The sequence below is a fragment of the Elephantulus edwardii genome, unplaced genomic scaffold, assembly GCF_000299155.1.
Source record: "Elephantulus edwardii isolate Elephantulus edwardi_28Jun2011 unplaced genomic scaffold, EleEdw1.0 scaffold00043, whole genome shotgun sequence".
Classification (NCBI taxonomy): domain Eukaryota; kingdom Metazoa; phylum Chordata; class Mammalia; order Macroscelidea; family Macroscelididae; genus Elephantulus; species Elephantulus edwardii.
The window spans coordinates 6789802-6805003 of NW_006399793.1; the positions used below are offsets into that span (position 1 = coordinate 6789802).

The 15202-nt window shown below is 36.2% G+C and overlaps 1 protein-coding gene across 1 annotated transcript in view; it reads left to right on the forward strand.

Moving 5' to 3' along the window:
• Positions 1–15202, forward strand: part of GPR98 (G protein-coupled receptor 98) — a 1036968-nt gene that overhangs the window by 645532 nt on the left and 376234 nt on the right. The window contains exon 82 of the mRNA XM_006885387.1: positions 12169–12285. Within this exon, the coding sequence (XP_006885449.1) occupies positions 12169–12285 (117 nt within the window). The remainder of the gene's footprint in view (positions 1–12168; positions 12286–15202) is intronic.

The window sequence follows — 15202 nt, forward strand, 5'->3', positions numbered from 1 at the left end:
AAAAAAAATAAAGCATAAGTAGACAAATTTCTGGTATTCTTTACTCTCAGCCAGGATCCAGCTGACATCAACAATGATATACCTGGTACCACAGCCTCTTCTAAATCCTGTTGGAACTATTAGAAGTTTTGTACTGTGCTTGCTTCTTTTGAATGATTTTTGGTAGTATTTTGCTTGCAAGTCATATTAATGATGCTGTTTGACAATTTTCACACTCTATTAGATCGCCTTTCTTGGGCATGGAAACAAATCTGGACCTCTTCCAATCTGTTGGGCAGAGAGCAGTCCTCCAAATTTCTTGGCATAGACTCATGAGCACATCCAGGGCTCCATCTGTTAACTGAAACATTTCAGTTGATATTTCATTTTTTCCTGGGGCCTTATTTTCCTCCCCCAATGCCTTCAATGTAGCTTCCATTTCCTCCTTGATTACCATTGCCTCCTACTCATGTGGAACTTCCTGAAACTTTTCAATGTCAGAAAGTCTGTGAATTCTCTCCAAATTTTTTTGGTGTTTTCTGGGTGATTCAATATATGCCTATAGCCGCTTTCAATATTGCAACTCAAGGTTTAAATTTATTTTTTAGTTCTCTCAGTTGACAAATGCAGAGCAAGTTCTTCCTTTTTTAATCCCCAATTCTTGCACTTTTCACATCCATTATAATACTTTGCTTTATATGCTTGTGCTGCCTTTAAAATATATTCAGCTCTTTTACTTAAATAACTTTCCCCCTTTGTTTGGGCTTCTCAACTCTCTACTGTAATTTTTAGAGTCTCTTCTGACATCTATTTTGGTTTTTCTTTCTCCTTTGTCTTTTTCATGATCTTTTGCTTTCTGCATGTATATTTTTCCTGATATTCCACAACTCATCTGGTGTTTGATTATTGGTTGTCAATGATTCAAACCTATTCTTAAGATGATTTGATCCACCAGATGTTCCGCTGGAGAAGGAAGGACAATCTCCTTCTGGGCCAGTCAGATCCGATTCAGTGGCACACAACGAGAAAAAAAAATATAATTGTAATTAGTGCTATAAAAAAAGTCTTTGAAGATGATCTTGAAATTGAGATGGAATAGATTTAAGATCATATCTTGGTTCTCATGGTGTTATTTTCATTGTTTTGTCCTCAATTTGAACTTGCACATGAGTAATTGACGGTCTGATCTATAGTCCACACCTACCCTAGTTTTTACTGCTGATATTGACCTTCTCCAGTAATGTTTAATATGTTCCATTTAATTTTAAAACATTTCTAGTTTTCTGACATTCAAGCTATGAAAATTCCATGTTCCAGTTATTAATCATTGTTTGCTTTACTTTTCCTCATTTTGACTTGCCTCCAACATGGGCTCTACTACAATAACTGTCTGCATTTCTCTCCTGTTCATATTGTATTCATAGGTCTGTTAATTAAGAAGTGGATGGCCAATACTAGTCTGTTTTACTCTGGGAGCTTTACTAAAATCTGCCCATCATGGTAACCCTTGATGGCATTTGAAACACCAGTGGCATAGCTTTCAGTATTGCAACAACCCCCAAGTTATCTCCGTAGAGCAATTTGACAGACAAGTTCCGTACCAATTAGAACAACCCTCTCCCCAAGCACAAGTAACTAACAATTTAGTTGGTAACTCTAATAGCAAATTCATCTTCACAGCTGGCCAGAGTTGCAGGCCTGCATTTTTAATCACAAAAGCCCACTGCAGTACTAATGGGTTTAAACAAGAAACTTCCATTCCACAACTAATTGTTAATTAAATAAAAAAGACTAAACAGCTTACACCTGATTGTTAATTAAGTAAAAACCTATCTTGCAGAAATCCAACTGCTTCAAATAAGAGGCTTTCAGGTAGACCTCAACCAACTTTTAATCACAGAGGTATTCTATAAGGAAACAAAAACCTATCAAATGGAGAAACAATAATCTCTTCAACAAACTGTGTTGGCAAAATTACTTCTACCAGCAGAAGGCTGAAGCAAGATTCACATTTTACACCATACATAAAAATCAACTCAAGGTGGATTAGAGACCTAGAAATAAAGTCCAAACTATAAAGATCAAAAGAGATAAAATGTGACTTAGAAGGCCTAGCTTAGGCTATGTCCTATACATAGGCTGGCAAATCAGCCTGAAATTCACAACCGGAACAGGATAAAATTCATAAACGAGACCTTCTAAAGATTAAATCCCTGTGCGCATCGAATACTTTTCCCAACAAGGAGAAAAGAAAACCTATTGCCTGGGAAAAACATTTGGCAATACCATCTCAGACAAGAGTCTCATAAAAAGTTTTACAGAATCCTACAGGACCTCCAGCTCTCAGACACATAGCAAGTGATAGGAAAGACCATGGCCTGAACCAGATGCACATTAATCCTCAAACTGACATCATTACTACTTAATAATTCCAAGAGGTCCCTAACTGCATGCTTTCCCAGTGCAATATGTCTCCTGATTTCCTGGCTTCTGGTACCAAGGTTGTTAATTGTGTATCCAAGTAAAATGAAATTGTTGATAATTTCATTCTCTTCTCCATCCACCACGATCTTACCTATCAGTCCAGTGGTAAGAATCTTTGTTTTCTTGACATTCAGTCGCTGTGCATCTGAGAGGTGGACAATGAATAAGGGTGATAGAATTGATGTCTTTGAGTTGAGGTGTTGGAGGCGATCCCTGAATATCTCATAGACTTCCAAAAGGACAAATAAATATGTCTTGGAGAGGGTGCAGCCAGAGTGCTCTTTGAAGGCAAAGATGATGAGTCTTTAGTTCACATACTTCAGCCTTGTTGCTGGGAGGGGCATGATGCTTGAAACGTGGAGGGTCAGCAAAGAAGAGGAAGACGTGGAGACTGCCACAATGAACTCTAATGTATCAGGAAGTGTGACATTGGCAAAGGATAGCACAGGGTTTAGATCTGCTGTTCATAGGGTTGCTGTGAACCATACAAAATGGGCAAAAGACATGAAAGACTTTTGGCAGAGGAAGACATTTAGATGGCCAACAGACCCATTAAGAAGTGCTCAAAAATCACTGGTATTAAGAGAGATGTAAATAAAAACCACAATAAAAGTGCATTTAATCAAGAGAACAGAGTTCAATAGTGATTTTTATATTTCTATCAGTTATCTTGGGACATGTAAACAAGTATATTCTTTATGTAATAGCAGTTCTGTGGCATAGAAAGTAGTTTAATTAGTACATGTCACACATTGCCAGTTCTATGTTTCCTTTTCTTTCCAATGAAAAAGTAAATAAATAATTCAAAACCATGATATTTCTTTTGTTTCTTATCTAGGAACAATGTGCCTCCATATTTTCCTTCCCAGCTACACAAATAGTTTATTTTCTATACTTATTGACTACTACCTTAAATTGACCAGCTCTTTGCTATGGAGTCTGTTCTACCTTATAGTGATGATATAGTGGTTATTATTGTTCAGTGTTACTGAACACATAGAATTTACTGCAGTATCTAGTTATTCGGGCTTTTTTGTTGCTGGTTTTGTCATTAGGTGTTGTCAAGTTGAGTATGACCCATAGTGACCTAATGAACAGTGGATCTAAACCCTGTCCTATCCTTTGCCACCCTGACACTTCTTGACATATTTTGCATTAATCAGGTTCAAAAAATGAAGAAAAAATTCAAGCCTCAAATTGTAATACTAATGAAGTCTGTGGCAAAATCTTGAATTATGTAGAAAGCATCAAAAGAAGATTCAAGGAATGTACAGAGTCACTGTACCAAACTGAGAATTGGTCGACACTAAACCATTTCAGAAAGTAGTTAATGATTAAGAACCAGTAGTAATGAACAAGGGAGTTCAAGCTGCACTGAAGTAAATGACAAAAAATAAGGCTTCAGGATTTATGGAATAGTTGTTGGCATGTGTAAACAAATAGCAGAGCCCTCAACTTGTTCACTAGTGCATGCCAATGAATTTGGTAGACAACTAACTGGCCACCTGATTGGAAAAGATTATTATTTCTTCCCATTTCCAAAGAGATTATCCAAAATAGTGTAAAATTATCAAACTGAATCATTAATGCCATATGCTACTATAATTTTACTAAAGATAATTTTAAAATGATTGCAATAGTCCAGAAACATCCAGAAATTCATCTTGAATTCAGAACAGGCTGTGGAGTGAGGAATACCATAATTGATGTCAGATGGATTTTTTGTTGGAAGCAGACAATACCAGAAAGATATAAACTTGTGTTTTATTGCCGGTACAAAAGCATTTATTTGTCTTTGTGATTGTACACATAATGGCTAATATTGAGAAGCATTAGAATCCTTGAATTTTAATTGTGCTTATGTGAAGCCCAAGAATTTGCATTGGCAACTGAGATGGTTTGAATCTTCTAGCTCTTTTGTGTGTGAAAGATCAACAGTTTCCTTCCATGCTATTTAAAACTTCTGAAAACTGACTAAAAGAGTCAGCTATGAGTCAGTTTTGTCCCAACACCAATGAAAAACAACATATATAAACCAAGAAGCTGTTGTTTGAATAGAACGAAGTAAAACTGCTTGGTTTAAAACCAGACAGTGTTAACCAATGTTCTATCCTTTATCCATCCCTAGATGGAAGTCGTGCTTGGGAGAATGAAGGTACAGTACAAGAGAGGAAAGCCCTCAATGAGATGGGTTGATTCAGTGACTGGGGTAATGGGGGTAGGTGTGTCAGAGACAATAAGTTTGGCACAGGATAGAGCAGGATTGAGGGCTGTAGTACATAGGATGGCTCTGAGTCACAGGCAACTCGACAGCACATAACAATAACAACAACATTCAATCTATATGCTAACCAAATCTAAGGAAGATGGACTATATTTAAAAGGCTGTGGCATCAGAACTGAAGAACTACTCATCAATAACTTGCAATATGCAGATGACACAACCTTACTTAAAGAAATTGAAGATGACTTGAAACACTTACTGCAAAAGACCAAAAATTAAAACCTTCAATATAGGTTGCATCTCAATATCTAGAGGACAAAATTCCAAATCACTGAACAAATAGGCAACATTGGGATAAATGAAGAAAAGATTGAAGTTGTCAATTATTTTATTTTAATCAGATTTGCAATCAACACTTATGGCATCAGCAGTCAAGAATTCAAAAGATGTGTTGTTGCATTGAGGAAACTGCTTAAAAAGACATTTTCAAAGTTCTAAATGCCAAGTGTATCAGTTTAAAGACTAAGATGCACCAAATCAAAATCATGGTATTTTAAATTATTTGCATACATCTAAAATGTAGACAGAGAATATAGATATACGAGGAACTGATATATTTGGATTGCAGTGCTGGTAAAAAGTATTGAACATATTATGGACTCTCTCAAAGCACAGATTAATCAGTCCTGGAGAAAGTGCAATCAGCATACTGCTTAGAGGCAAACAGTTTGAAACTTCTTTTGGGCATGTTGCCAGGAGGGGCCAATCCTTAGAAAAAGACATCATGCTAGGTAAGCTAGAAGGCTAGGAAAAGAAAGGAAGACCCTGAATGAGGCAGACTGACTCAGTTATTGCAACAATGGGCTCAATCATGGCATATCAGTTATGATGATGATCAGATCTGTTGTTCCCCAGGTCACTAGAAATTTCAGTGGACCCAGCAGCACCTAACAACAGCAGCAGATGTTTGCTTCAAAGCATATGGAGTAATAGAGACCAGACTTACTCCAATAAAATGGGAAATCATGTCAAACAAGAATCTTTTTTAATTGTAGTGTAAGTGAAAGTTTACACATAAAATTTGTTTTCCATTCAACCATTTATACACATTTTATTATTGTAGGGGTACTATTCTACTTACTTCCTATAATTCTATTTTCCATTAGTCCTCTTATTCTATCTTTTGAGCTTTATCCTTGGACAAATGCTTTCATTTTGATCTTGAATAATTGAGATTTCTAAAAGGCAAATAGCTTCCTGCTGTTACTGTTCCATTTATAAGACCTGTCAATGTATTTTTGCTGTATTTGAGCTACAAGGTGGGTTTTGTTCCAGTTTTGAAGGGTTAAAAAGGGTAATAACCGAGGGTTTCCAGCAGTGGAAACATCAGTGTTTGGGGTTTTCGTTGGTTGTTTTTGTTGTTAGTTTTTTTAAATAGTCCAACAAAAAAAACCAAACAAACCCCTCTTCTCTTTTAATTGTTATTATAGTGAAAGTTTACAAAGAGATTGGTTTTCATTCATTTCTATATACACCTTATCCTCCCTCTGCCAATTAACTTTGTAATGCTTGCCCTATCTCAGATCATTAATTATCATATATGTAATGTTGGTTTTTACCTTTATTTTTCTATTTCTTTTTTCTTTTAATTTTAATTAATTTTAATGAACATTTACAGAGATTCTGAATTTCCATTCATTCATTGTTGCACTATTTTCTCTACCCTCCCCCCCAGTTTGTTCCTCTTTTTTTTTTGCCCCCCTTGAAAGTCTGTTTTAATTGTCCCATTGCCACAGTGCTTGTCAAAGCCATTTCTAATTAATCTGCTTTGTCAGTGTGTCCTTTGCCATTCCCTATAACTCCTCCCTGAGAGAGACTTCACCCTGATTCATAAGGAAAAGGGGACGATGTATTCTCTTAGCTACTTTCTGCAGAAAAGGGACGCTGTGGGTTTCAGGGTGAAGATCTTCTCTCACTACTCTATAAAGGGCCCCTTTGGCAATAGGAAACTTGTCATATATGTAATGCTTAAGTTTCCATTTCTTTCCAATTGTCCTGCCCTTCATATAACTGTTGTAACAATAGAATGGATAAGGCAGGGTGGGGCTAGTGGGGAGAACAGAAAAAGAATGGATAGATAATAAACATGCTTATTTTTATGGTTTTACTTCACGTTTTCTGCCAACTCCTCCTGGCACTTTCTACCACGCTCTCTTTTAACATGTTCAACAGTAGTTGTTGAATGGCCATCATCTACTCCTGGTCTCGATGTGGTGAAGGTTGAGGTTGTGGAGACTAGGTACAATGGATCCAGCAGTCATTTGGAGTTGTTTTATTTATGCATATTTGCTTCCCTCCACCGCTTCTTTAATTTGTATAGGGAGAGAGCAATAGTTGCACTTTTCAATGTTGTTGAGGCCCCAGTTTATACTCACCAAAGTAGAATATAGCACATTATACTTGTGAAGACTAGTATACCAATGAATCTTGATACCCCTGCCAGCAGATTAAACAGCAGTTTTTAAGACACTGGACAACAGATGATGTATCATCTTCTCTAATCTGCCTTGTTTAATGGACCAACTTTCAGATAGATATGAAGCAACTGAAAATATAGTGGCTTGAGTCAGGCACATCTTGGTTTTAAAATTTACATTTTCACGCTCTTAACACATAAAAGAAAAAGTTTTTGATGGAAGATTTACCCAAGCAGCAGATTTCTTCTTTTTTTTTTAAATTAATGTTAAAGTAAGTTTACAGAGTCTTAACATTTCCATTCATTCATTGTTGTACTTTTTCTTTATTTGTTTTTTTCTTCTACCATGGCTGTGGTTGTGAACCCAAGTAAAATGAAAAAAACTGGAAACTCCAGCCTTTTCTCCATCTATTATGATCTTGTGGATGGTCCAATTGCAAAGATTTTTGCTTTCTTGATGTTGAAGTATAATCAATATTGAAAGTTATAGTATCACATCTTATTTACTAAGTGCTTTAAGTCTTCTTTATTTCCTGCAAGCAAAATACATTATGGTATTGGTTTTGTGTACCACTGAGTCATACCCAACTCATAGCTGACCCTCCTGCAGGTTTTTCCAGGTAGTGAAGCACATGGGAGAAGATTTCCCATCTTTCTCCTACAGAGGAGCTGCTGAACGGAATACCTTTGCACTGGCATCTCAATTCTTTACCCCTAAGCCACCAGAGTGCCAAAAGACATGATAGGTTGACATTATTGATACAAAATTTCCATTGATCATCTATAACAAAATTTGACAGATGAATCATTTTAGGGAGCTCTCGTGGCCTAGTGGCTAGAAGCTGTGCTACAACCCCAAAGGCATGTGATTCGAGGCCACCAGCTGCTCCAAGGAAGAAGGATTGGCAATCTCCTCCTGTGCAATTACCTGCCTCTGAAAACCCACCAGAGGGTCAGTTTTGACTCTATAGTATATAAAAACAACTACAATAATTATATTTTAAGGGAAAGCACAAGTAGAATAGAAATAACAAAGTGTTTTATTTTATTTACTAATTGTGTAGATGCTATCAGGTCAACTACAACTCACAACATCTTAGAAACAACACACTAAATCTTACCTTCTCTTGTGCTGTCCTTACAAATTTTAGCATGCTTGAGCAAATTGTTATAACTGTGTCAATCCATTTGGTGAGAGTTATCCTCTTTTTCTGTGACCATCAACCTTTCTCAACATGTTGTTCCCGTTGTGTGCTATTGAGTTGCCTGTGACTCATAGCGACCATATGTACAAAAGCCCTAAACCCTGCTTTATCCTGTGCCAATCTCACTGTCTCTGACACACCTACCCCATTACCCTAGTCACAGAGTCAATCCACCTCATAGAGGATCTTCCTCTCCTGCGCTGTCCCTCCACCCTTCCAGCATGATGTCCTTCTCCAAGGACTGGTCCTGCAACAAGTCCAAAGTATGTCAGACGAAGCTTCAGAATCTTTGCCTCCAAGGAGCAGCCTGGTTTAACCCTCTTCAGGATGAACTTGTTCATTTTCTTAGCAGTCCATGGTATATTCAGTACTCTTCTCCAGCACCACAGCTCAAAGTCGTGAAGTCTTCTAAAGACTGGATCCTCCTGATTACGTGCTTCAAGTATGTGTGAGGAAGTTTTGCCTTCTTTTTCTTTCTTTACCTTTTGCACTTCCTCCAAGACAGATTTGTGTGTTCTTTTGGCAGTCCATGTGATATTCAGTACTCTTTAAAGGGATCGATTCTTCTTGGTCTTCCTTATCCATTATCCAAATTTGGGATATGTACAAACATCTGAAAATACTGTAATTTGGATCAGGTACATTTTATTCTTTAAACTAACATCCTTGATCCTTAGCCTTTTTGCTAGGCCCTTGAAAGTAGATTTTCCTAATGTAACAACACATCTCTTGATGTCTTGACTGTTGCTGCCATAGTTGTTGATTATTGATCCAAGCAAAAAAAAAAGTCATTGACAACTTGGTTCTTTTCTCCGTCTTCCATGTTTCTTCTTCCTGGTCCAAGGTTGAAATGTTGTTTTTGTTTTTCATTCTTGATGTTGAGATGTACTCTGTATTGAAGGCTGCATTGATCTTTAGTAAGTGCTTCAAGTTTTCTTCACTTTCTGTAAGGTTGTTTCATCTCTATAATGCAGGTTGTTGATGAATTTTCTTCCAGTACTAATGTCACATTCTTCTTTATATAATCTGCTTCTTGAATGATTTGCTCAGCATACAAGTTGAATAGGTATTCCTGGTTTAAAAACATATAATATTACTTTATATTCTTAGTTTTCTTGGCCTGTAAGTTTCATATGAGCACAATGAAGTGTGCTGAGTTTTCAGTTTTTCTCAATGTTATCCATTATTTGTTGTGACCACATAGTTAAATGTTTTTGCAACATCATTAAAAACAAGTAAATATCTTTTTTGTATTTTCTACTTTCATCCAGGATCCATTGGACATCAACAATGATATCCCTTGTCCAGGTCTCTTCTGAATCAAACATGAATTTCCCTTTTGTTGTGCTGTTCTAGATGGTGTGGTGTTTTTTATTTGTTTGTTTTGTTTTGTTTTGTTTTTATAATCTTCACCAAGAGTTTACTTGCATATGATAGAGATGATCTTTAACAATTTTCACACTCTATTTTTGAATACATTTGGTTTTGAAAAACAGTTTTTGGAATAGGGGAAAATATGAATCTTTTCCAGTCAGTTAGCCACATAAGTATCTTCCAAATTTCCCAGAATAGACAAATGGACACTTCCAAGGCTACATCTTTTTTGTTAAAATAAGTCAATTGATGTTCCATCGATTCCTGGGGCTTTGTTTTCTTCCAATCAATGTCTTCAGTGCAGCTTGAATTTCTTCCTTTTGTACTATTGGTTCTTGATGTCCTGGTGCGTTAGGAATTCAGTGTTGACGAGTTCCTTTTAGTACAGGGACTCTGTGTATTCCTTTTATCTTCTTTTGGTACTTCCTGTAACATTCAAGATTTGGGCCATTGAAACCTTCTGTATTGTAGCTTGACGCTTGAACTATTCTTCAGTTGTTTCCATTTGAAAAATGCTGAGCATATTCTTTGCTATAGATTTTCTAACTCTGCACATTTTGTTATAATATTTTGCTTTGTCTCCTCAATCTGTGCTTTGAAATCTTTTGCTCATCTTTCTTATTTCAACTTCTCTTCCCTTTGTTTCAGTTTCTATGTGTTCTAGTGTAAGTTTCAGTGTCTCTTCTTACATTTTGGTCCTTTCTTCCTTTCTTGTCTTTTAAATGACCTTTTGTTTTCTTGCTGTCTTTTATATCATCCCATAACTTTTCTGGTCATTATCATTCAATGCATTAAATATTTTCTTGAGATAATGTTTAATTTCACTTAAACTCAAGGACATATTTTAGTTACTGGGAACTTACAAAAATTTTCTTCATCTTATTTCAACTTGCACATGACTTGCTGAAGGTCTGTTATATCCTTAGCAGTTGCTTTTCTTTCGACTGTGGATAGGGAGCTGCTTCCTGAACTCCTTCCATAGATGTAGTGAGTCTGATTCTTGAATACTCCATTATGTGATGTCCTTGTGGTCCTGACCATTTATATTTTGTAAAATATATATTCAATGGATGAATAATTCACTGTATAAATGTCTATTATTCAGTCTCCAGTCTCAGTTCTGTCAAAAAGGCCATATTTTTTTTTAACTTTTCTTTTTCTTTCCCATTATCTTTCACTTAAACAGTAATGTTGTTCTTTTGTTGTGTACCACTTGCCTTTTGGGTTTTATTTTTTCTTTGTGTTGTTGTTGTTGTTATGTGCCGTTGAATCACCTGTGACTCATTGCGACCCTATATTCAACAGTCCTAAACCCTGCTCTATTCTGTGCCAATCTCACTGACTCTGACAGACTTACCCCCATTATCCCAGTCACTGAATCAATCCATCTGATCTTGGGTCTTCCTTTCATGCACTGTCCCTTCTTCCTCCCAACAGTTTTTTATTATGTAACTAAAATATATGTAATAGGATTTTTCTCCATCAAATGAAGTTTACTTTGAGCCGATCTTCTTAAATACCAATAACATCCTTCTAAATTAGCAGTAACATAATTTTACTTCATTGTTTGCATTGCTTAGATATTTCATTTATTCATCTATTATTTGTTGAGTCCTTTCTCTGTGGTAAATATCTGGGATTTCATGTGTAGAACAAGCACTGGTCTTGTCCCTGTAAAGTTCACATAAAAGGGTGACACTAACAATAGCAAAAAATTTCCAACTATAAAAGATAAGAAGATTACACAATATATCAGAAGGTTAGAAGTGCTGTTAGAATAATAAGAGGGGCAGGAAAGAAGGTCAAGGAGATCACATGTGTGAGAATAAAAGGTGAAATTTTAAGTAATATGATGATGATATGGGTGGGTATAGGTATTGCAAAGCTGATAATTTGAGAAAATGTCAAGAACAGTAGAAATTGGAGAAAAAGGTTATTACCTCCAAAAAGAGGGATATTAACAGGATTTGAAATTTGAAATGTATTTTTTCTGCTTTGTTATATGAGGTAATACATGGCAAGAATGAGCTCTTTGTTGTGTCATTTCTTTTTCTTTCCCATTCATTTTTATTTAAATAGAAATGTTGCTTCAACCCTGTTTTCTCTTTTTATCTGCATAGCTAAAATACATTTTATGTGATTTTTTTGTCCATACATGATACAAACAGGGTTTACTATGAGAATTTCCTCTTGAGAACCCAAAACATCCTGTAACATGATTTTATTTCATTCATTGTTTCTTAAAAAACATTAAATTCTGAGGATTGTCATTTTTAAAATGACTTATTAGTAATATTGGTTTGGGAAAACAACTTATTTTTCTCTTTCAGTCATTGACTGAGAGATTCCAGAGGGAACTATTTAATTTTACATTTTCTTCATCTATTTTAGCATGATTTAATACTAGAACTACTTGTTTCTCACAGATTGTGTTTCTGGCATCTGCATATGCAAGTCCCCAGTTAACAGAAGAAAGCTGCGCGGCCCTGGCTGCTGTCACACATTACCTGTACCTTTGCCAGTTCAGCTGGATGCTCATTCAGGTTGGTGCCTCATTCCCTCCCTAGTCTCCACCTCTCCTGCACTCCAGTCCTCTTGTGAATTTTGGTAGAGCGATCTGGTGATCTTGATGTCTGAGTTTTTGAATACAGGAAGGAAATTCATTTCATATTTTCCATTTGCTATATTTTTCTGATGACAAGTTTCTTTAGTAGGAATTTATCTCAGTTGAACCTATCTATTTGCCCTGGGTTTATCAGTCTGAATCTGCCAGGAAAGAAGTCCACAGTAGATGTAGAAGGTCTTTGGCAATGGCCTTGATCTATTCAAAGTCTTTGACAAATTACTTGGATGAAAACACAGGAAACTAGCTTATCAGATATGCAGCCGATAAAGATGTTAATAAGACAGTTAACAGAGTAAGTTGCCTGTGTTAAGATAGCAGGTAAATAAAATATAGATAAATTGTAATGTGATATATTGAAAAGTAAGGTGAAGGCATCATAAACTGATAGAAGTTCATGTGAAAGATTTAAAATTTTAAGTTAATATAAACTCCCTCCTTCTTGTTGGTATGTGCCTTCAAGTCAAGTATGACTTATAGTGACCCTATGGACAAAAGAACTGAATCCTTTTCTATTCTCTGCCATCCTCACACTTCCTGACACACAAGAGTCCACTGTGACAGTCAGTGTGTCAGTCCACCCAGTTGAGGGTCTTCCTCTCCTTCACTGACCCTCCACCCTTCCCAGCATCATGTCCTTCTCCAAGGAATAGCCCTGTCTGGTAACATACCCTAAGTATTTGAGGCCGAGCCTCATCATTCTTACCTCCAAAGAGCACTCTTGTTTGTTCTCTTGGCCTTCCATGGGATGTTTAGTGCTCTTTTCCAGCACCACAGCTCAAAGGCATCAATTCTTTTCTGTCATCCTTGTTCATTGTCCAGCTAGCTCTTAGATGTATAGCAAGTGATTAGAAAGACTATGGCTTGAATCAGACACACCTTAGTTCCCAAACTGACATCATTATTCCTTAATAACTTGGAGAAGTCCCTAACTGCAGATTTTCCCAGTGCAATATGTCTCCTTATCTCCTGACTGCTGGTACCAAGGGTATTAATTGTGCATCCAAGTAAGATGAATTTGTTGACAGTTTCAGTCTCCTCTCCATCCATCTTGATGCTGCCTATTGGTTCAGTGGTGAGAAACTTTGTTTTCTTGACATTGAGATGCAATTCATACCAAAGGCCACATCCCTTGATGGTCTGCAACAAATGCTTCAAGTCCTCCTCACTTTCAGCAACCAAGGTTTTGTCATCTGCATAATGCAGGTTATTGATGAGTCTCCCTCCAATCCTGATACCACACTCCTCTTCATAAATTTTCTAGTTATGAAATACATGACCAGATTGCTTCAAAATATGAACTATGGTAAGCTTAAATAGCTCAGATTGAGGTTAAGTATGAATGTAGCAGTAACAGCTTTATGTTAATCTAAAATTGATCAGTCTAATTTGGAAATCTGCTTACATATTTCATGTTTTATAACAGTCACCAGCCAATGAGAAATCAGAAATCAGTCCTAGAACAAATTGAGTCAACTGGAGATAACTAACTTGGAGAGAATTCAGGGAGATGTGATGCCTGTCTCCAGATAATTGAAGGGCTGCTGCAGAAAAGAAATGGTGGTTATATAGAGTTATTTACTCAAACATGTAAAAAATAAAACAAGAAAATTTTTACTCCATTTAAGAACGTTTATAACAAATAAAACAGCCATATGCTAAAGAGGTTGTTTCTAAAAGTATCCAGTCACTGAAATATACTTTAACAGAATGCAAGGACCAGATTTCAAACATGTTTTAGATGGGCTCTGTGCTTTGAGACACAGATGAGACAGCATATAAGATTTCAACAAACTTGAGACCAATGTATTCTATATTCTTCCATGAGGCTCTAACAAGTGTAATTGAAACTAATGCAGATTTAATAAATTAATTAGATTACCATATAGCTAATGGTTTAGGAAAATTGTTGGAATCAGTGAAACGTAATATATTTCATATGGTACACCACACATTTTTCATGGTTTGTGGTGTAACCACAAAGGAAAAACTCAATAATTCCTGAATTTTAAGTACATTACTACTATGAATTGCTTAATGGACAGAAATTGTCACTTTCCCAACATACTTTTTTCCCATATGTAAATAAGAATATTAATATGTCCTAAATGCTATCTGCATAAATCTCTTTTTTCAAACTCAGAATACTTTTAAAAAACTCATTATTTAAAAATTTAGACTACTGTTGATCCAATCCAGTCATTTGAATGGGGTTAAAGAAATACAAAGAATATTAAGACTTTAATGATTACATTTCATATTATATAGCAGCATGTCATTGTTGTTGAGTTCCAGTGAGTCAGAACCAATTCATAGCTGACCCTTCAGTGGGTTGTCAGAGGCAGTTAATCACATGAAGGGAGATTGTCCATTCTTCTCCCATGGAGCTGCTGGTGGATTAGAACCATGTGTTTTTGAGATTGGAGTGCAGTTTCTTACCACTAGGCCACCAGAGCTCCCTAAAGCAACACAGGTGAGAATTAAAAAAAAAAAAAAACAACAACAAGTAAACAACAACATGTATTCTTATGCATTTCTTATAGTTACATTGTGGTTGTTGTATATCATTGAGTAGAAACTGACCAATCATTGATCCTCCAGCAGGTCTTCAGAGGCAGTTAATTGTATGAAAGAAGATTGGCCATCTTTCTTCTGATGAATCACTGGTGGATTTGAACTGTGTACCTTCAAATTGGTGTCTGTCAGATACTCCTCTAAATCTAAGCATTCAGATTAAGATAGACTAGGAAGTCTATACCCATTCCAAAGAAAGGTGACCCAACTGAGTGTGGAAACTACAGAACAGTGTCATTGATTTTACATGAAAGCAAGATTCT